General features: G+C 46.3%; 1 protein-coding gene across 1 annotated transcript in view; it reads right to left on the reverse strand.

Moving 5' to 3' along the window:
- Positions 1–8,166: 8,166 nt before the first annotated feature.
- The window catches only part of LOC141073919 (uncharacterized), a 31,632-nt gene continuing 16,688 nt past the window's right edge, over positions 8,167–23,110 (reverse strand). The window contains exon 7 of the mRNA XM_073561456.1: positions 8,167–9,606. Coding sequence (XP_073417557.1) covers positions 8,606–9,606 — 1,001 coding nt within the window. The 3' untranslated portion in view covers positions 8,167–8,605. The remainder of the gene's footprint in view (positions 9,607–23,110) is intronic.

The raw sequence follows: 23,110 nt of genomic DNA on the forward strand, positions 1-23,110 counted from the left end.
GGGCCCAGGGGGAGGCTAGTGGGGACTGGGGGACTGCGTCCAACAGTGCCCAGGGGGAAGCTAGTGGGGACTGGGGGTCTGTGTCCCACAGGGTGAGGGGAGGCTGCTGAGGGAGGCTACTAAGTGGAGAGAGGGGAGGTTAGTGAAGGGAGGCTGCTGAGTGAAGTGAGGCTACTGAGTGGAGTGAGGGAGGAGAGGCTGCTGAGGAGAGGCTGCTTCGGCTAGTGAGGGAAGGCTAGGGAGGAGAGGCTGCCGAGTGGTGTGAGGGGAGGCTCATGAAGGGAGGCTGCTGAATGGACTGAGGGGAGTCTTGTGAGGGGAAGGGTGCTGAGGGGGAGTCTGTGTCCAGCAGTTGGAGGCTGCTAGGGTGAGTCTGCATACCACAGGGGAAATCTGCTGCGGGGAGGCTGAAGAGGCGGCGAGGACAACCAGGTGTTAGAATCTGTTCAGTTTGTGACTATTCGCCATTTTCTTGTAGTGTTTTGGCTACTGGTCTTTTTCCCCTGGTGCTGGATTCGTCTAGGATCAGGTGATTGTATCACCCTTTATTAACATGCACCTGTCTCCCATTCCTTGCTGGATAACAGTGTATGCTTGAAGCCTGGCTTGGAGCCTTGCTTTGCCTTCTGTGTGTTTAATTAATGCAGTTCTGGGACCTCTGGTTCTGCTAGTCTTAGTTTCTGTTTTCAGTTTGTTTCTGCAGCCTTCTCTTTGTTTTCTATTAGAAGGTGACCTGTTTTGTACCCAGTCCTTAGATCTTTCAGGGACCCCCTTCCCCATCTATAGGTCTTCGCTTGAGACTAACCTAGGATCGTCGGTGGGTCTATTCACAAGGAATGGGTCGCCCACTCCATCGTAGAGTTTCAGCCTAGATGCAGTGCAGGGTCAGTTTTCCCCCCTCCTACCCTAGTCCTTTGCAGCAGTACCATAACAGTTTGTCCTGCCCTAGAAAGTATAAACAAAAAAAAAACCAACCCTCCCGGATTTCTGCAATATGAACAGCTTTCAAGATCTCGCTCAACGCCTACAACAGTTAACGTTGGAAGTTTCCAGCTTACAACAACATGTGAGTAATTGCCCAGGGGTCTGCCCTGAAGAGCCTAAGGTGAGTTTGCCTGAATGTTTTTCTGGTAAACAGCAGGAATTTTTTTCATTCAAAAATGCATGTTTACGTTATTTTCGGCTTAGGCTAGTTTCACACTAGCATTTCCTGGAGCTACGGAGGGATGCGCACGGCCGCCATGAAGCTCCGCCCATGGCCGCACCTCCTCCGGTCAGCTCCGCCTATGGATGGGCGCATGATGCTGCATGCATCCTGCGTACCCTATCTTTACCATGGGGTACCCAGTCCGTGCGAAGGTATGCGTTTGTCGGTGCATGCATCCTTTTGACGGTGCAAAATGCAACACGGTGCGTTTGGCGCAGGTCAGCACACCGTCAAAAGGACGCATGCGCCGGCAAACGCATACCTGCACACGGACTGGGTACCCCATGGTAAAGATAGGGTACGCAGGACGCATGCAGCATCATGCACCCATAGGCGGAGCTGACCGGAGGAGGTGTGGCCGTGGGCGGAGCTTCACGGTGGCAGTACGCATCTCTCCACAGCTCCAGGAAGCACTAGTGTGAAACTAGCCTTAGACCCAGGTCTTCAGGGGCTGAATTACAGCATGTGGGGATTACTATGTCCTTATTGCGAGGGGAGCCGCAAGTTTGGGCATTTTCATTGCATCCAGATGACCCTGGTTTGGTGACAGTAGAAACTTTTTTTTCTGCTATGGGGTTAATATATGACGATCCGGATCGGGTCGCTACAGCCAAGGCTAAACTCTGACGGCTGAAACAGGGTTCTGGTGACGCTGAGGGATATTGAACCCAGTTCAGAGGATGGTCTGCAGAAGTCAGCTGGAATGATCCAGCACTCAAAAGTCAGTTTTTAGCAGGTCTGAATTACAGGGTTAAAGACTTACTCATTGCATACCCTGCACCTGCTACACTTGAGGCTGCAATGCAGTTAGTCATCAGGGTGGATAGAAGATTGAGAGACAGGCAGAATGAGAAGGCTTCAATTCTGCTGGGTCCTGTCTCTCGAGACCCCTGTGGACTATGGGGAACCAAGGCAACTTGGCGCAAGGTCCTCTCGTTCCCAGGAAAGGGAGAGAAGGTTCTCTGAGGGGCTATGCCTTTATTGTGGTAAGACTGGCCATTTTATCAAGCAATGTGAAGGTTGCATAAAACAGGAAAAGAAAAAAAAGGGGTCAGAGTAACCCTCCCATTCGTATTGCATTTTTAAGATCCGCGGGAGTTACTTTTTCTGGTAGTTCTATCTGTCATGGTCATACTATGGATTTTCAAGTGATGGTAGACGGTGGATCTGCACTGAATTTGATTGATCAACAATTTCTAGACAAGTATAAGACTGAGTCTGTACCTTTGTCATCCCCTTTTCCTGTAGTGACAATTGATAACACTCCGCTAGAGCATGGGTGCGTTTCTCGAAAGGTCACTGGGTTTCCAATCACTGTGAATATGGAGCACCAGAAATCTTTAGATTTGTTTGTACTTGATAAATTGCCTTTTCCAGTCATCCTGGGGTTGCCCTGGTTAAAAGTGCACAATCCTGTACTGGACTGGTCGTCAAATACTATAAGATCCTGGGGTCAGGGGTGTTATGGGAAATGTTGTGATGTACACATCACTGCTGTGGTGAAAAATGAGCTTCCTGAAGCCATTCAGGAATTCTGGAAAGTATTTTCTGAAGTTGAGTCACAAGCTCTACCACCGCATAGAGATTATGATTGCACTATTGACTTCGTCCCAGGTGCTACTCTCCCTAAGAGTCATTTATTTAACCTGACGATCCCTGAGAGGGAGGCCTTAAAGGAATACCTGCAGACTAGTCATGTTGCAGATCAAATAAGACCCTCCAAGTCCCCTGTGGCTGTGGGATTCTTTTTTGTAAAAAAGAAAGATGGGGGTCTTAGGCCGTGTCTGGATTTCAGGGAGATTAACAAGATCACTGTGCGCAATCCTTACACCTTGCCGCTAATTCCGGATTTGTTTAAACAATTGGAGCCAAGTGGTTCTCTAAGATTGATCTCCGTGGGGCATATAATTTGCTGTGGATTAAAGAAGGCGATGAATGGAAGGCTGCCTTTAATACCCCAGAAGGTCATTTTGAGTGCCTAGTAATGCCTTTCGTCCTTACAAATGCTCCGGTAATCTTTCAAAATTTCATCAACGACATTCAGAGGCCGTTGATCGGTAGGAGTGTTATCGTTTATTTGGATGATATTTTGATCTACTCGCCCGATCTGGAGTCGCATTGGCAGAGAGTCCGCAAGGTTCTGCAGATTCTAAGTGAAAACACACTCTACTAAACTGGATAAATGCGAGTTTGCCGTACAGAAAATTAGCTTTTTGGGATACATTGTTTCCAGTAATGGGTTTGAGATGGACCCGGTGAAGGTTCAGACGGTATTGGAGTGGCCTAGACCTGAATGTTTGAAGTCAATTCAGAGATTCTTGGGGTTTGCTAATTATTACAGAAAATTCAAAAAGAATTTTTGTTACCGCCAAACCACTTACTGATCTGACTAATAAGGGTGCCTATACTGTCCAATGGTCCCCTGAGGCCGTTAAGGCCTTTGCGCATCTAAAGGAGAAGTTTAGCTCTGCTCCTGTGTTGATCCAGACAGACGAGACTAAGCTCTTTCTGGTAGAGGTGGATGTCTTATCAGTAGGAGGGGGGGCTGTTCTGTCACAAGAGGGAGAGGATGGGGTACATCCCTGTGCGTTCTTTTCTAAGAAATTTTCAGAGGCGGAGCTCAACTACGATGTTGGAAATCGAGAATTGTTGGCTATTAAGCTTGTATTTGAGCATTGGCAACATTTTATGGAGTGTGCTAGACATCCTATACAAGTCTTTACTGATCATAAGAATCTGATCTATCTGGATGCCGCTAATCGTTTGAATGCTCATCAAGCTAGGTGGGCATTGTTTTTTGCCCAGTTCCATTTCTCTGTGACATATATCCCTGGGACAAAGAATGTTAAAGCTGATGCTTTGTCTCGAAGTTTCTCCCCAGCAGTTAATACGAAAAAGGAGGAATCTATTCTGCAGAAAGGGGGTGGTGGTGGCAGTTTTAGGTTCTGAGTTGGAAAATAGCATTCTTAAGGATGCAGCACCAACCAACATTCCATATGGGAAATTATTTGTGCCTAAAGCCCTGAGGAGAGCTTTGTTTACGGAATGTCATGAGTCTTGTTTGGCGGGTCATCCAGGGATTGCTAAAAGTAGAAAGTCGATTGGTCGGAATTTCTGGTGGCCGGGGTGGTGAAGAGAAATCGTCAAGTGGGTGCATCAGTGTACCATGTGAGCTAGGTCTAAGGCTTCTCATGCTCCAGCGGCAGGGTTGCTGTGCTCATTAGAGGTTCCTAGTTCCCCATGGATGCATCTTGCAATGGATTTTATCACCGGCCTGCCGGTCTCTGAGGGTTTTTCTGTCATCTGGGTTGTGGTAGACCGGTTTATTAAGATGTGTCATCTGGTCCCTTTCAATAAATTACCCTGGCTAAAACACTTGCCAGGGCATTTGTGAAAGAGATTGTCAGACTCCATGGTGTCCCCACGGACATTGTCTCCGATAGGGGTCCACAGTTTGGGGCTCGATTTTAGCGTGCCTTTTGTGACTGACTTAAGGTTCATTTGTCATTTTTGTAGGGTTATCATCCGGAGTCCAATGGGCAGACCGAGAGGTAGAACCAGGACGTTGAGCAGTTTTTGAGATGTTTTGTAGCAGACAATCAGGAGATGTGGTTGGAATATCTACCATTAGCTGAGTTTGCTCTCAATAATCATACGTCTTCTTCGGCTGGGTGTTCTCCTTTTTTTGTTGTACTGGGAAGCATCCATCTTTCGGTCCTTTTTCTAGGATTGGGGCAGCGGTGCCTGAGGAGGAGAGTTTTTCTGGAAATTTGGAAAGAGTTTGGACCAGTGTGCACCATAATCTGAATCAGGCTAATAGGAGGTCTAAGAAATATGTTTGACAAGAAGGGAGGCAAGGTTGGTTGTTGGGGACATGGTTTGGTTGTCCTTTAGGAATCTGCGTTTAAAGATCCCTTCTAAAAAGTTGGGGCCTAAGTTTGTAGAACCCTTCAAAGTGGTTCAGATTGTCAACTCGGCAGCGGTCAGATTGGACATTCTTTCGTCCTGGAAAATTAATTCAGTTTTTCATGTATCTTGCTGAAGAAAGTTGACACGCCTGATAAGGTGGCTATGCCGTCTGCTCCTCCAATTGATGAGGACTGTGAGTTTGAGATTTCACGCATTCTTGATTCCAGGTGGCACAGAGGAGGCTTACAGTATCTCGTGTCCTGGAGGGGTTTCGGTCCCGAGGACAATTCCTGGGTAAAAGCTGTGGACGTCTCAGCCTCAAGATTAATTAAGGCTTTTCACAGGAGATTTCTGATTAAGGCTCGGCCTAGAGGAACCGGGGGATCCTCGTTAAATGGGAGGTACTGTTAGAATCTGTTCAGTTTGTAGTGTTCTGGCTACTGGTCTTTTTCCCCTGGTGCTGGGTTTGTCTAGAGTCAGGTGATTGTATCACCCTTTATTAACCTGCACCTGTCTCCTATTCCTTGCTGGTCAACAGTGTTAATCAGCTTGAAGTCTGGCTTGGAGCCTTGCTTTGCCTTCTGTGTGTTTAATTAGTGCAGTTCTTGGACCTCTGGTTCTGTGAGTCTTAGTTTGTTTTCAGTTTGTTTCTGCACCCTTCTCTTTGTTTTCTATTAGGAGGTGAACCGTTTTTGTACCCAGTCCTTAGATCTTTCATGGACCTTCTTCCCCCTATCTATAGGTCTTCGCTTGAGATTAACCTAGGATCGTCGGTGGGTCTATTCACAAGGAATGGGTCGCCCACTCAATCGTAGGGTAAAAGCCTAGTCACAGTGCAGGGTCAGTTTTCCCCCCTCCTACCCTAGTCCTGTGCTGCAGTATCGTAACCCCAGGGCTAGTCGACGCACTTCAAGAGGGTGCCAACAATTAGGAACAAGAATAGTTTGCAAATGTAAAGAGTTGTGGAATTAATGGTGCTATAAAAGTGAGTAAAATAAGTAAATAGGCTGCTCGCCCTTTACCATTGACTACTTTTTTTTTCATATAATCACTCTGAGTTACGTTTTGAGGTGTATTTATGCTCTAGAATTTATAAGTTTTTAATAAATACCAATAAAGATCATTTTTAGTGGTGTATAATTGGTGATTATATATGTAATCATATACATGGTTTACATTTCTTTGGTGGGTAGGCTGAGGCGACGGCAGTGGGCAGGATAAGACAACCTTTAGATTCTTCTTAGATTCTTCTTGACTGGGTGGTGGGCGCGGCGGCAACAACGGCTGTGTGAATAACTAACAAGTCAATGTATTCGTTTGTCCACCATTTCAGTACATGATTGTATGATACAATCATTCCGTTCCCTTTCACCTTCCACTCCCCAACAAGAATGTATAAGCTTCTGGATGGCCCTGACCTGCTGCAAAACTAAAAGCCCAATTACAACACCAGGCAGCAGTGCTCAGGATCATCCAGTAGCTTATAAGTTTTGGTTAGCGGTTGGAAGTAGAGGTGGGGTACATCTGATTGGGAAACATCTTTATTATTATGGCAGTGTAATTTTTGAAAGGGGGAAATCAGTCTGCGCTGGCACAGCAGTGCACAGACTGGGCGTCGATCTCCTGACCAGCATCCTCATACATGCTGTGAGTCTGCTACGTTTATGTCAGGAGAGCCGCAGCCAGTCCATGCACCGCAGTCCAAGTCCAGACCAATATTCACCATTGGTTCCTCTAGTCAGATTCTGGCCGGGAGTCCGCATTTCACACCCTTGCAGCCACCCCACTGCCGTTCTCAGCTCTGAGACTGGCAAATCTTTACAGCACACACGGCGTACGCTGTGAGGATTTGCAGGTCTGCAGTCACATAGTGTCCCTTAGAGGGAATATAGGCTTGTGAATTTTAAATGGACAACCACTTTAAGGCTCATTCAGCAGTGATTTACTCCGTGTGATCCTGAAGCTCCATGCTGGTCGCTGCAGGATCATGTAGAGTAGAGTAGGGCCCTGCCAAGAGTCTACCTTGTCGTGGTGGCAGGCATGAAAAAATCTTTTGGTCAAAACAAAAGCTTATGGCTGTGTATGTGATATGGTGTTAATGTGTGATTGGTGAGGAATGGGGCAGAGTCTCAAGGGGGGGGCCCGAAATTCCTAGTGGCAGCCCTGGTTGTATCACATTAACACTGTTTTTCACCTGCTTTCCCCTTCCTGTTATCTCCGTTATTCCCCTGTTATCTCCCTGCAAAGAGTTTGTTGCTGTAAATTAAACCGCACTCTTGTTAAACTTTGCTCTGCATCCTCCTACCTGCTTACATGGGAATCATACTGTTTTGTGATCACAGGGAACACAAACATTGCTGGCCTTGTACTGTATTAATTGGCATTGTGTGGGGAGTCATACTGAATTGTGGTAATTGCAGCCTCAGTTTAGTAGGGGGTGCTGAAGCAGCCCAATACTACTGTGTTGGGGCAATATGGAGACATTATACTGTACTATGTGTTTTGTGTTGGCTTCATACTGTATTAGGGGCACTGTGGTACCTAAAACGTTATTGAGGGTGCTGTGAAATCATCATAGTGTATTTTGGACACTGTGTAAACATCATTACAAGGCACTGTGGGGTATCAATGTCTGTGAGGGGCACTGTAGGAGCATTATATTGCTTGTAAAGGGAACTGTGGGAGCATCTTACAATGTGGAGTGAATCTTAAGAGCATTGAGAGCATTTTTTTTAGAGTGACTTAATTTGTGTGTGCCATGAAACTGTATTAGGAGGGACACTTAGCTGATATCACTAGGGGCACTATTACTTTGTGCCTACCTGTTAAAGTAGGGAGGTATGCTGCTCAGTGATGGCATCTGCACGCAAATACCCTGTTCAATAATTGTTTTTTGATGATTTCTATCCATGCCACTGGTCTTATCAAATTAACAGATTAACATACTATTTGGATAACACGAGCCAGGCATTGGATGATTTCCTCAGTAACTATCTAAATCAAGTGAAGCAAGTCTCCTTTGTCAATGCAAATAGCATGGAAGACAGAGACATCAGACAACCCTTTAAAGATACAAATAATAGTATACATACTAGTATACATAAATGTGAAATATTTTACATAAATGACTCACATAAACAATGTATTATCTTTTATACATTTTTTAAAACATAACGCTCTCAATTGTTTCCCTTATTTTTGTGAGTGTGTGATTTTACTTGACTATAACTTTTTTTTTTCCTTGTAGTTATTCTCAATACAATTATTAAAAAGAAAGAAAATGACAACTGCCCTCTATGTGATATAATGTCTATCACGGTGTGATTTTTCTGTAAAACATTTTCCACATTTTGAACAAGTAAATGGTTTCCCTCCTGTGTGACTTCGCTGCTGAGTAATATTTTTTTCCTATATAAACCTGACAGTGTGAATTCTCTAATGTTTAACAAGGTATGATTTCTCTACAAAACGTTTTCCACATTCTGAACATTAAAATGCATTATCTTCTGTATGAGTTCTCTGATGTCGAACAAGATTTGCTTTGCGATTAAAACATTTCCCACATTCTGAACATAAAAATGGTCTTTCCCCTGTGTGAATGCTCTGATGATTAACAAGATTTGTTTTCAGATTAAAACTTTTCCCACATTTTGAACATGAAAATGGCTTCTTCCCTGTGTGAATTCTTTGATGTCTAACAAGATGTGATTTTTGGGTAAAATATTTCCCACATTCTGAACATAAAAATGGCTTCTCCCCTTTGTGAATTCTCTCATGTCTGACAAGTTTGGATTTCTCGTTATAACATTTCCCACATTCTGAACATGAAAATGGCGTTTCCCCTGTGTGAATTCTTTGATGTGTAACAAGATTTTTTTTCTGATTAAAACATTTCCCACATTGTGAACATGAAAATGGCTTCTCCCCTGTGTGAACTCTCTGATGTGTAACAAGTGTGGATTTCTCACTATAACATTTCCCACATTCTGAACAAAAAAATGGCTTCTCCCCTGTGTGAATTCTATGATGTGCAATAAGGTTTCTTTTCCAATTAAAACATTTCCCACACTCTGAACATGAAAATGGCTTCTCCTTTGTGTGACTTCTCTGATGTGTAACAAGATATGAATTTTCTGTAAAACATTTCCCACATTCTAAACATGAAAATGGCTTTTCTCCTGTGTGAATTCTCTGATGTACAATTAAAACGGACTTCCGTTTAAAACATTTTCCACATTCAGAACAGGCAAATGGTCTCTCTCCTCTGTGAGCTATTTGATGCGCAGCAATCCTTCTGTGGCTTTTGTTATGCATATTTGTCTTTAATGAAGCTGAAGAAAGGGAATATTGAAAAGGATTTGAAGACAGATTTTTTCTGAGAAGGGCTTGCGGTATATCTGGTATGATGACATGCTCTTCACATTTTTTACCATGATCATCTGCTGTAAAATCTGAAAATATATGTCCCATTGAGGTCCAGTTGCAGTCATCTGCAAAGAATAAAAGTGATTTTATTATTAATCAATAACACTACACTGAAATTATATTTGCCATATTTTTCGGACTATAAGACACACTTTTTCCCAAAAAAATTTGGGAGGAAAATGGGGGGTGCGTCATAGTCTAAATACAGGCTTATCGGGGGGTTGGGGCAGTTGTGTAGCAGCATCCCTTCCTCAGGGAACCGGTGGTGGCAGAAGTGTGGCGATGCTGAAGCTCGGTGTCGGCCGGTGAGCAGTGCGGAGTGCATCATTGATTTCCTGGCAGCCATCATCCTGAAGTCGTGAGCCGTCGGAGGTGGTGCATGCTCAGAATGAGATCTTGGCGGCCCTCGGCTTCAGGAAAATGGCCACTGGAGGCAGCGCGTGCGCAGATTGATCTCGGCGGCCCTTTTCTTCAGGAAAAGGGCCGGCGGAGGCCGTGCGTGCGTAAATTGAGGTCTCAGCGGCCCTCGGCTTCAGGAAAATGGCCGCCAAGAAACCAATGATGCACTTGGCTCTGCTCACTGTGGACACTGGGCCACAGCATCGCCACAGGATCACCAATCTAACTCAAGAAGAGGTGCGAAACCGGCTAAATAAGATTAAAATAGATAAATCTCGGGGTCCGGATGACATACACCCATATGTACTAAGAGAACGAAGTAATGTAATAGACAAACCATTATTTCTTATATCTAGGGACTTTATAGCGACGGGGTCTGTTCCACAGGACTGGCGCATGGTACCAATATTTAAAAAGGGCTCTAAAAGTGAACCTGAAAATTATAGGCCAGTAAGTCTAACCTCTATTGTTGGTAAAATATTTGAAGGGTTTCTGAGGGATGTTATTCTGGATTATCTCAAAGAGAATAACTGTTTAACGCCATATCAGCATGGGTTTATGAGGAATCGCTCCTGTCAAACCAATCTAATCAGTTTTTATGAAGAGGTAAGCTATAGACTGGACCAAGGTGAGTCATTGGATGTGGTATATCTTAATTTTTCCAAAGCGTTTAATACTCTGCCACACAACAGGTTGGTACACAAAATGAGAATGCTGGGTCTGGGGGAAAATATGTGTAAATGGGTAAGTAACTGGTTTAGTTATAGAAAGCAGAGGGTGGTTATAAATGGTATATTCTCTAACTGGGTCGCAGTGACCAGTGGGGTACCGCAGGGGTCGGTGTTGGGACCTATTCTCTTCAACATATTTATTAATCATCTGGTAGAAGGTTTACACAGTAAAATATCAATATTTACAGATGATACAAAACTATGTAAAGCAGTAAATACAAGAGAAGATCGTATTCTGCTCCAGATGGATCTGGATAAGTTGGAAACTTGGGCTGAAAGGTGGCAGATACTGTTTAACAATGATAAATGTAAGGTTAAACACATGGGAAGAAGGAATCAATATTCACCATTACACACTGAACGGGAAACCACTGGGTAAATCTGACATGGAAAGAGACTTGGGGATGCTAGTTAATGATAAACTTACCTGGAGCAGCCAGTGCCAGGCGGCGGCTGCAAAGGCAAACAGGATCATGGGGTGCATTAAATGAGGTCTGGATACACATGATGAGAGCATTATACTGTCTCTGTACAAATCCCTAGTTAGACCGCACATGGAGAACTGTGTATAGTTTTGTGCACCGGTTCTCAGGAAGGATATAATGGAACTAGAGCGAGTACAAAGGAGGTCAAAAAATTAATAAAGGGGATGGGGGAACTACAATACTCAACAAAATTAGGATTATTTAGTCTAGAAAAAAGACAACTGAGGGGCGATCTAATAAAAATATACGTATATAAGGGGACAAATATCTCTCCGAGGATCTGTTTATACCAAGGAAGGTGACAGTCACAAGGGTGCATTCTCTGCATCTGGAGGAGAGTTTTTTCCACAAACATAGAAGACGATTTTTTACTGATAGGGTAGTGAGAATCTGGAATTCCTTGCCTGAGGAGGTGGTGATGGCGAACTCAGTCGAGGGGTTCAAGAGAGGCCTGGATGTCTTCCTGGAGCATAACAATATTATATCTTACAGTTATTAGGTTCTTTAGAAGTATGTAGATCTGGGGATTTATTCTGACAGAATATAGGCTGAACTGGATGGACAAATGTATTTTTTTCGGCCTTGCTAACTATGTTACAAAATTTCCTCTAGTGAGCTCGGATATGGACCCTCTCCAGTTTGCCTACAGGCCGGGCATTGGTGTGGATGATGCCATTATCCACCTTCTAGATAGGACTCTCTCTCAATTGGAGAAACCTGGGAACACTGTGAGAATAATGTTCTTTGATTTCTCTAGTGCTTTTAATACCATACAGCCAGGTCTACTGAGAGACAAGCTGGGCCTTGTTGGCGTGGACTTCCAACTCTCCACCAGGATCCTTAACTACCTCACGAACCGACCGCAGTTTGTAAAGGTTCGGGACAGTGTGTCAGACACAGTGATCTGCAATACAGGGGCACCTCAAGGTACAGTTCTTGCCCCTTTTCTCTTCACACTGTACACTGCGGATTTTAAGTGCAACTCATCTAGCTGCTACTTGCAGAAGTATTCTGATGACTCTGCAATAGTAGGCCTCATCACAGGAGGAGATGAAAGAGAGTACAGAGATACTAACCAAGCTTTTGTGGAGTGCTGTCAGAGGAACCACCTTAGGATTAATTCCGGGAAGACCAAGGAATTGGTGGTGGACTTTCGCAAGGAAAAAATCCACCAGTAGTGGTGAACATTCAGGGAAATGACATTGAGATAGTCGACACCTGTAAGTACCTTGGTGTGATCCTCAATAATAAGCTTGACTGGGCCCATCACTTGGATGCAGTGTACAGGAAGGGCCACAGTAGGCTTTATCTGCTCAGAAGGCTGAGAGCCTTCGGAGTTAGGGGGGCACTCCTTGCATCCTTCTTCAACTCTGTTGTGGCATCAGTCATCTTCTTTGGTGTGGCGTGCTGGGGTAGTGGCATATCAACCAGGGACAGGAATAGGCTGGACAAACTGATTAGAAGGGCCAGTTCTGTCCTGGGATACCCCCTTGATCCAGTTCAGGAAGTAGGCGACAGGAGGATACTGACCAAGGTGAGCTACATGGTGCAGAATAATTCCCATCCCATGCATGAGACCGTGACAAAGATGTGCAGTACTGTCAGTGACCGGCTACTTCATCCTAAATGAGAGGGAGCGCTATAGAAAGTCCTTCCATCCTGCTGCAGTTAGGCTGTATAACCAGCACTGTCCAAAACGGAGAATGACCCGAACAGTGAACTGATAGATCCAAAGTTGTGACAGTCCGGTTATATCTTTTTTTTTTCGTATATGTACCTACCTACTGTCAATGTATTGCCTTTATGCATCTGTATCTGTACTTGTTCCTGCCTTGCTGCTGTAATGCTCTGAATTTCCCCATGGTGGGACGATTAAAGGATTATCTTATCTTATCTTATGGTCCGGTGCATCTTATAGTCTGAAAAATATGGTATATTACCATTTCCAGTATTGTAGAAAATTTCCATAGAAATAGTAATACAATTCAATTTTCAACTGACTAGGACAGGTGATTACAAACAGCAACTAATAGATTACAGAAGCAGGTAAAAGTTTGGGCACCCCTGGTCAAAATTATTGTTATTTTGAACAATCTAGCAAGTTGAAGATGAAATGATTTCTAAAAGGAATAAAGTTAAAGATGATACATGTCCTTTGCATTTTAGGCAAATATACAGTTCTGGCAAAAATTAAGAGACCACCACATCAAAATCCTGTGGGCAGCACAATCTCCAGACCTGAACCCCATTGAAAACCTCTGGAATGTAATCAAGAGGATGATGGATAGCCACAAGCCATCAAACAAAGAAGAAATGCTTACATTTTTGCGCCAGAAGCAGTGTGAAAGACTGGTGGAAAGCATGCCAAGACGCATGAAAGCTGTGATTAAAAATCATGGTTATTCCACAAAATATTGATTTCTGAACTCTTCCTGAGTTAAAACATTAGTATTGTTGTTTCTAAATGATTTTGAACTTGTTTTCTTTGCATTATTTGAGGTCGGAAAGCACTGGGTTTATAAAAAAAAAAAAATTGACCATTTTTCCTTTTCACAAAAAAAAAATTATTGATTGGAAATTCGGAGACATGTTGTCAGAAGTTTGTAGACTAAAAGAACAAATGTAAACCTATAAAGAGTAAAATCAGACAAACTGAACATTTGGAAGTGGTCTCTTAATTTTTGTCAGAGAAAATTATAAAATAGGAAAATAGGCTGATGCAAATATTTGGGCACTCTTGGAGATTTGGGTGCTCGGATAACTTCGACCAAGGTTTCAGACCTTAATTAGCCCGTTAGTGTTATAACTTGTTCACTATGATCGTTAGGAAAGGCCGTGTGATTAAAAAGCCAGCCTCCTCTAACCTTGTGCCAAAAAACAGCAGCCATGGGTTCTTCTAAGTACCTTCCTAGCACTCTGAAAATGAAAATGGTGGAGGCCCACAAAGCAGGAAAAGGCTATAAGAAGATAGCAAAGTTGCCCTTTTCTCAGCTCGAACTGTAATTAAGAAAAGGCAGTTAAGAGGAACAGCGGAGGTCAAGACAAAGCAAAATTTCAGTGAGAGCTGCTTGTAGGATTGCTAGAAAGGCAAGTCCGAACCCCCGCTTGACTGCAAAAGACCTTAAGAAAGATTTAGTGTACTTTGTAGTTGTGATAAATCGTTCTAGTTTTCAGGGACACCTGCACAAATCTTCATGGAACAGTCATCAGACGAAAACCTTTCCTGTGTCCTCCCCATAAAATTCAGCATCAGAAGTATGAATAAAATGTAAACAAGGCTGATGCATTTTGGAAACAAGTCCTGTGGACTGGTTAGGTTAAATAGAACTCTTTGGCCACAATGATCAAAGGTATGTGTGGAGAAAAAAGGGCACAGAATTTCAGGAAAAGCACATCTTGCCAACCATTAAGCATGAGGTGGATCTATGATGCTTTGGGGTTGTGCTGCAGACAATGGCATGGGAAACATTTTACGGTTGGAGTGAAGAATGGATTCAATGAAATTTCAACATATTCTTGATGCAAACATAACACCATCTGTAAAAAAGCTTAAGTTCAAAAGAGGATGGCTTCTACAAGTGTATAATGATCCTAAACATGCATCAAAATACACAATAAACTACCTTAAAAAGTGCAAACTGAAGGTTTTAAATGTTTTATAATGGCCCTCACACTTCCCTGATCTGAACATCAATGAACATCTGTAGCTAGACCACAAGACGTCTAAGGAATCTCACAGAACTGGAAGAATTTTCCAAGGAAGAATGGATGAAAATTCCTCAAATAAGAGGAGAAAGACTCTTGTCTGGCTACAAAAAGCGTTTACAAGTGGTGATAGTTTCAAAAAGGGGTGCTACTAGGTACTAACCATGTTGGGTCCACAAACTTTTGCATTGGCCCATTTTCCTTTTTATAATTTTTAAAATGTAAATATATGTACATTATATTGTGGTGTAGTGATCACTGTGTCCACTAGGGGGCACTGTGTGGGTGGTCCAGGACAGGCGTATAAGCATTTCCAGTGTCCTGATAGGAGTAGGATGCTGAATGATCGTAATGTATCTCAAGGTGGGTGGCCTTGAGATGAAGACTTGTGTATGTGTTGATCAGCAGTGATACTGCTGAGGTTCAGTGTCAATGTCTTAGGGAAGTCTTCAGGTAGCTGGAGAGACGGGCGAGACCAGCTACCCACAAATCCACCCAGGGGTGTGTCTGAAAACGCTGGTAGTAAAAGACTATGAGAGTGTGAAGGACCTGTGATGAGGTCATAGCCATGTGACCTGGTGGGCGTGACTACGGACCATATAAGGTGGCAAGGGTAGGTCACATGAGTGAATGCTTGGACCCGGTTGGTCCATTGTGGAAGGTCCCGCTGGGAGATGGGGCTTTCTGCCTGACAGCATGTGAAGTGGCTGTGTGTAATGGCTGCCAGTACCTGAGAGTTCCCAGGGAGTCACCTGGAGTCTGAAGCAACCATGAGGTAACCCTGATGGAGTGAGATACCTGTGAGGCTGAAGAGCCTGAGTACTGGACATCGCATAACCTGTGTGACCACAGGATAACAGAAGGAAGCTCTGTCATGAATGTTATGCTATGGATATGAACTTTATGTTGCTGCTGTGGGTTTGTGATGCCTGAATAAACCGCATGGACTGTTATGGTTTTGTGGAAAATCCATGCTGGATCTGATTATTTGGCTGCCAAGCGAGTATGCCCTACCTGAATGACAGCGCTACCTTACAATTGGTGGAGAATGCTATGGGCAGTGTTGTAGCCTTGTTGCTAGGAGCAACAGAAGAGGACTGCAAAATTCGGTTGCTAAGGACAACGGTTTCCAAAAGCACATGGTGCAGTGCTGGCATCGCTGAGACAGGAGGGATGACGGTCTTGAAAGCCGTGTGATATACTTACCGGGGTCAGTGGAAAAGACTTATAGGACACCTCTGCGGTAGAGAGGTCCGAGAACCTGCGCGGCCGGCAGGTGACGGTCGTGAAAACCGTGTGATGTGCTGACCGGGGTCAGAGAAAGAGACTGTGGATTGTGATAGAGTGCCTCTGTGGATATGAGGTACCCGAGGACCTGTGTGGCCGACACAGGTAATGAACAGGCGTTCGTGTTGTACTGACCTGGGTCAGTGAGAAAAACTGTGCACCTGAAGGGTTCAGTGAGCAAGGTTCTGGAGGGTCAGTGTTGGGAGGTTCTGGGAGAAGAATCGGATCCCTGGAGCATGTGGTATGACCTTGGACCTGGTGAGGCGGAAGTGTTGGATGGTCTCAGGTGGAGACGGATGTCCTGAATAGCACCCGCTGAGCCCCTGGAACTGGTGAGGCCGGTGTGTTGGGAAACCGTGGAAGGAGGGTTGGCTCCCTGAATAGCACCCGGTGCGCCCTGTGTGTTGGATGGTCTCAGGAGAGGAGACGGACGTCCTGAAGAGCACACAGATAGGACACGTGAGTTTTGTGTTGCATGTGTGCTTTTTTCTTTTCCCTTTCAAGTCAGCCTGCAGTGGCTCAGTGGGGGTCAAGAAGGTGACAAGCGGCTTGCTGTAACTCAGTGGGGTTACGAAGGTGACAAGCGGCTTGCTGTAACTCGGCGGGGTTACGAAGGTGACAAGCGGCTTGCTGTAACTCGGCGGGGTTACGAAGGTGACACCAGCAGCTGTGTGTGAACGGCAGCCAGTGGTGTCGGAGATCGGTGACAGCAGGAGCTGTGGTGGTGCCAGCAAGGACTTGTGTGGTATCGTAAAAGAGACATAAACTGTGTTGTGTGAACTGTGGTCTAAGAAGACCTGTAGAACGGACATGGGAAAATCCCAAAAGGGCGCGGTGGCCCAAATCGGGGTGGTAGCCCAAAAGGGGGTGGAGTCCCAGAGGGGGCGGTGACCCAAATCGGGGTAGTAGCCCAAAAGGGGGTGGAGTCCCAGAGGGGGGGTGACCAAAATTGGGGTCGTAACACAAAAAGGGTGGAGTCCCAGGGGGGGGCGACCCAAATCAGGGTGGTTCAGGAAATGGCAGCACTGGTTGCCTCAGTGCGTATGTCTGGGAAACCGCAGTGTGTGTATGACTTTTGAAGATTCGAGGACAGTCTTTCCGGATAATGATGGGCCGCAGGTGTGTACCGTGATGTTGCACTGAGAAGGAGTCTCTGGACCGTTGGACTCAAAGAGTCAGGTGACTCTGACAGGAACTCCTCTCGTTTTTTCTCTGACCGAGAAAAACGTCAGGATTCGCTGTAAACACAGGGTCACGGTGGACTATGCAGTAGACAGAGTAATGTTTGAGGGGACCAAAGGTGGTGAGTGCCAAGGGGGCGGGATACCACATGACTTAGTGTATGCCTTGGAGAGGGGCAGGGACTTTGTTTTGTTTGATGACGTATGGTCAGACGATGGAGACGTTTCGACTGTGGGGCCAGCAGCACTGAGACGGTGACGCCTCCTAAAGTGGACAGGTCAGAGGTAGAACTGACCGGAAGAAGAGGTATATCTGCCCAACTTACGGACCTAACGTCTCGTGACATGACGGATGGTGACCTGACTGACGAGACAACTGGGGTAAAAACACGGTTAGACGATAACGTGATGGTTCACACAGCTGACGGGACTGACCCAGTGGTACCCTTTGACAAAATAATTAAAGAGGTAGTGGTGTGACACATGCTGGCCAAAAGAGAACAAGATCATGAGATACAGTTAATAAAAGAAACAGTGGAAGAACATCTCGAACGAGAAAGAGTCCTGAGACAAATGGCTGAGCACAGGGTGGAGGGGCTCGAGAAAGAAGTCTTGGAGCTCAGAGGTCACCTGTCCATCAGCGAAGTGTGAACAAGACCCTTAGGAAAGAGATGGAAGAACTCAGAGGAGTAGTAAAAGGTCTTCTGCGGGAGAAGAGCTTGGACGAAGATTTACAGCGGCCGGGCCCGAGTGATAACAAGACGGAACTGCCAGTATCCATCTTGGCAAAGGGTCGTGAAGAGATAGAATCTCAGGAAGTTTGTGAGCTAAGAACTGAAGAAGACAGTCACCTGGTCGGGACAACTGTAGTGACGGAAGTGTTCGTGGTAAACCCAGAGCCTTCTGTCCAGGAAGAGAGCAGGACCACGACCTTCAAGTCTGTGATTGATGTGCCCGAAGATATGCAAGAAGCCTGTGCGGAGGAAGGTGTGCATGAGGCTTTCAAAGAGGCAGTCAAGGCGTGTAAGGTGCACTGGGCACCTGAGACTCGGCAATTGGTGATAATATCAGCCAGGGAAGATACAGCAAACCGGTTAGCTGTCCTAAAAGAGATGCATTTGCAATATCTCCACGTCAAACAGCTGGTCAGGCGGAGTAATACGAAAGCTGCTCGACGCCTAGAGTTAGCAAGGGAGGCTATGGATCGTCTGAATTTGCGGAAAGGTGTAGTTCCGGTACCCAAAGGTCTGATTGGGAGAATCATTGGAAGATTCGGGAAGGTAATGCAAGACCTTGTAAATATCTCCGGTGTGGTGAGGGTGAGGATCCCTCCTGATGATGAAGACCAGGTATCCAGTGAAGAGAGTAGGATCTCCATGATGGTGGTTGGCTCCGTGGAAAGCCTGAGAAACTTTTGGATGCTAATAGAGTATTGAGTGGGGTACCTGCAAGAGACTGAGCAGTTGAGGCTGGACCGTTGGCAGGTCAATAAAGAGGTACGGAACACCAGGTGGCAGCCGCCTTCAACCCAAGATGTAAGGACCCGAAGGGTTCCTCCAAGCTGTGACATGGCAGGTGGCCGAAGAATGTCAGCAAGTGGCAGTTCGACGGGCCATACAAGGCTAAGAGACCTTAGTTCCTGTGAGACGCTGAATGGGTCAGACTCAGGCCAGACAGTAGGCTTGATTAAGACTTATGACCGCACCAACCGGGAGAGCCGGTCAGTGAGAGAAAGGAGGGTGGTGACTAAACAGTGTCTGATGACGCAGACAGACTGTGACTGGAGGGCCAAAGATCAGGGCCGATATTCTGACCACTGGGTGCGGGGGAGGCCTAACGTAGAGATGAGGCCGGAAGACAGACGGAGACGGTTCTCTCAACCTGTGGGGCAAGGTGTAATGAGTTCCTGGTCTCGAGATCCCGGAGTAATGTTGTGTGTTCAACCCCAAAAGTTTGAACAGAGGGGGGAGGTATGTGGTGTAGTTACCACTTTGTCCGCTAGGGGGCGCTGTGTGGGTGGTCCAGGACAGGCGTATAAGCATTTTCAGTGTCCTGATAGGAGTAGGATGCTGAATGATCATAATGTATCTCAAGGTGGGTGGCCTTGAGATGAAGACTTGTGTATGTGTTGATCAGCAGTGATACTGCTGAGGTTCCGTATCAATGTCTTAGGGAAGTCTTCAGGTAGGTGGAGAGATGGGCGAGACCAGCTACCTACAAATTCACCCAGGGGTGAGTCTGAAAACGCTGGTAGTTAAAGACTATGTGAGTGTGAAGGACTTGTGATGAAGTAATAGCCATGTGACCCGATGGGCGTGGCTACGGACCATATAAGGTGGCCAGGGTAGGTCACATGAGTGAATGCTTGGACCCGGTTGCTCTGTTGTGGAAGGTCCCGCTGGGAGATGGGGCTTCCTGCCTGACAGCACGTGAAGTGGCTGTGTGTAATGGCTGCCAGTACCTGAGAGTTCCCAGGGGAGGGAATGAACATCTGGAGTCTGAAGCAACCATGAGGTAACCCTGACGGGGTGAAATACCTGTGAGGCTGAAGAGCCTGAGTACTGGACATTGCATAACCTGTATGACCACAGGATAACAGAGGGAAGCTTTGTCATGAACGTTATGCTATGGATATGAACTTTATGTTGCTGCTGTGGGTTTGTGATGCCTGAATAAACCGCATGGACTGTTAAGGTTTTGTGGAAAATCCATGCCGGATCTGATTATTTGGTTGCCAAGCGAGTATCCCCTACCCAAATGACAGCGCAAAGTATGCCTGCACAGGAGCGTGATGCTGGTCCTTGTGTGGGTAACGTAGGATGCATCATCCACAAGAAGCAGAGAAGGAGGACGGCATTGCAAGTAGAGAAGACCAGCAATGCCCATCAGACTGGACCACCCCATAGGGGAGTATAATAAAAGCTCTTTTCCTTGTCTTGTAGGCTGGAGTAGGGGCATATATGCAGAATATTAGAATGCTGTATGTGAGGGCTTACAGGGATTGGCCTTACCTCATATGGGAAAAACCTGGTGACAGGTTCCCTGTAAGATCACCCAGTTTATTTTGTATTTATTTTATAAATATCAGTACTTGTAGCAACTATCATTCTCTGTAAAGTGCTGTGGAAGCCATCATACTGTGTGGAAATCATCATACTAAGTGGGGGGAGAGTGGATGCTAACATACTGAGGGATGTCATCACATTGAGTGGGGAACTGTTGGTTTATCAAACTGTTTGGAGCCATAGTACTGTGTGTGGGAACTATGTGGACATCATAATGTGTGGTGGGGATGTTTGGTGCTGTGGAAGGCATTATACTGTGTTCGAACTTTGTTTCAGCCTGATAATGTATGGGTGGCACTGTGGCATCATCATACTTTGCTGGAGGCACTGTGGGGTCATCATTCTGTCAATAAGACGACAAACTGTCTTGAAGAATTCACTGAAGGGATATTATACTGAGGGGGGTATCATACTCTATGAAGACCATGAAAGGGGTATTATAATGGATAAGAACACTAAGGACCTTAAGTAGGCATGAAATACTGTGCACATGCAGCAATACATCTTCCTCTGCCTGTTTCTAAAAGTGTGCGTTTGATGTGTGCGGAAGGCGGACAAATTATGACTTTTGTTATGGTGAATGAGATTTCTATACACAACCCAATCCTTCACCTCCTCATAACATCTGTTATCAGCTCTTGACAAATTCAATCTATTGTAGTGTAATGTGCAGATGAGGGACTTAAGGTACTGTCACACTTAGCGATGTACCAGCGATCCCGACCAGCGATATGACGCGGTCAGGATCGCTGGTACATCGCTAAGTGGTCGCTAGTGAGCTGCCACATAGGCAGATTGTCATGTCCGCCATGTTTGTCATGTCTGCCATGTCTGTTTTGTCTCAAGAACTCCTGGAGCGATGTGCATGTGCATATCTTGTCTGCTGTCCTGCATGTTCGCTAAAGCAGTGTGCACACTCACCTCATGTCTGAGCTGCAGGATGCCTGCGTTTCTGCTCTGCCTTCTGTGATCTTCTTGTCTTGTCTAGAGTCCCTGATCATGTGTCCCTGCCTGGATCCTGCACTGTCTGGTTCTGCAATCATCTCGTCATGTCTGGAACGCTGATCATGTGACGTTTCCTAAAGATCCTGCACTGTCTGGTTCGGTAATCATCTCGTCATGTCTGGAACTCTGATCATGTGACCTGTCTAGGTTTCACCACTGGATCTGCAGTCGTCTCGTCATGTCTGGAACTCTGATCATGTGACTGTGCTCTGTTATCCTGTGGATCTGAACCCGGAAGTGCTCCCCTGGTCCTGACCTGGAAGAGGAGGTGCTATGCCCTATATCAGGCTGCCCCTTCCTTTGCTCAGGGCCTGAGTATTGTGTGCGGTGTCCCTGCATGGCTGCTTGGTCTGTGGGGTGCTCCCTCTATTCTGTGCCCTTGTCGTGCGTCTCTGCACACGCTCCGTGCTCGTACTCCATCTCTTGTCCCGTGCCTTGTTTTATGTTTGTCTGTTGTGCCATGTTCGTCTTTGTCCTGCTTGGACTTGTAGTCCTTCTGTTTCTCTGCCTTGCCTGTTTTCACTATGCCTTGTTCCGTACCTTGCCTTGCTCTGCCTTGTTCCTCCCTATGGTCTTTGCTTGCTCTGCCTCGCTCTCTCCTATGGTGCTCTGTTGTGCTCCCTGGCACACGCACCCTTCCTCCTCTCTTTTCCATGTCTAGTCCCAAGGTTCTCCCTTGGCCCGGCTCTGGGCTTTGCCTACGCTCCGCTGCTAGACTCTTTCCTATTATGCTCTCTTGCACGTTTCTAGGCTAGTCCCAAGGTTCTCCCTTGGCCCGGCTCTGGGCTTCGGCCTACGCTCCGCTGCTAGCTCTGTTCTTGCTCTGATCTGCTTCCGTTCCTGGTTCTGTACTCCGCTTAAACCCTGCCTTGTTTCTCGTCTTGTCTTCCCTTGCTCTGTTTCTTCGTATGCTCTTTGCATGCGCCTGGCCTTCCTAGCCTCCTGTTTGTGCCTCAGCCGTGCGCGCCCTAGCCGTGCCCGCCTGCTTGTGCCTCAGCCGTGCTCGTCGGTCAGTGACAGCTGTGTCGCCTGCCATGCCTCAGCCGGGTTCGCTGGAGTCTTGCCCGTCTGTCTGTGCCGCAGCCCGATCAGCTAGCCAGTGCCCCAGCCGTGCCCTCTGTGCTCCCTTGCACTTCACGCTGTTTCTGCACTGTGCTCTGTGTGCTCTCTAAAGCACGCGCAGGCCCTCGCCTGCCCATGGCATACCTCCCCGTGCTTCTATAATAGTACGCGCAGGTTTGGCCATGTACCCTGTCGTGCCCTCTTGCACACACAGGTCCTAACCTGGTCCTTGAACCCTGTCCCTGGCGTGCCTCTCTGCACGTGCAGGACTCTGCCTCGCCTGATCCTGGCGTGCCTCTCTGCACGCGCAGGACTCTGCCTTGTGACCTTGTGCCTTGGCGTGTCTTGACACGCACCCTGTCTTGTACCGTGTGCCTTGGCATGTTTCTACACGCACTCTGTCTCGTACCTTGTGCCTTGGCGTGTCCCTACACACGCACCTAGTCTTGAACCCTGGCGTGTCCCCTACACACGCACCTGGCCTTGAACCCTGGCGTGTCCCCTACACACGCACCTTGCTTTGCACCTAGCCTTGGACCTCGGCGTGTTCCCTAACATGCACCATGCCTGGATATCTGTCGTGCCTCCTTGCCTGAAACCTGGTTTGCCTGCCGGATACCCGGAACCTGCCGATCGCTGCCAGAGATCA

The sequence above is a fragment of the Dendrobates tinctorius genome, unplaced genomic scaffold (genome assembly GCF_039654945.1).
Source record: "Dendrobates tinctorius isolate UK_male_01 unplaced genomic scaffold, ASM3965494v1 ptg000014l, whole genome shotgun sequence".
Classification (NCBI taxonomy): domain Eukaryota; kingdom Metazoa; phylum Chordata; class Amphibia; order Anura; family Dendrobatidae; genus Dendrobates; species Dendrobates tinctorius.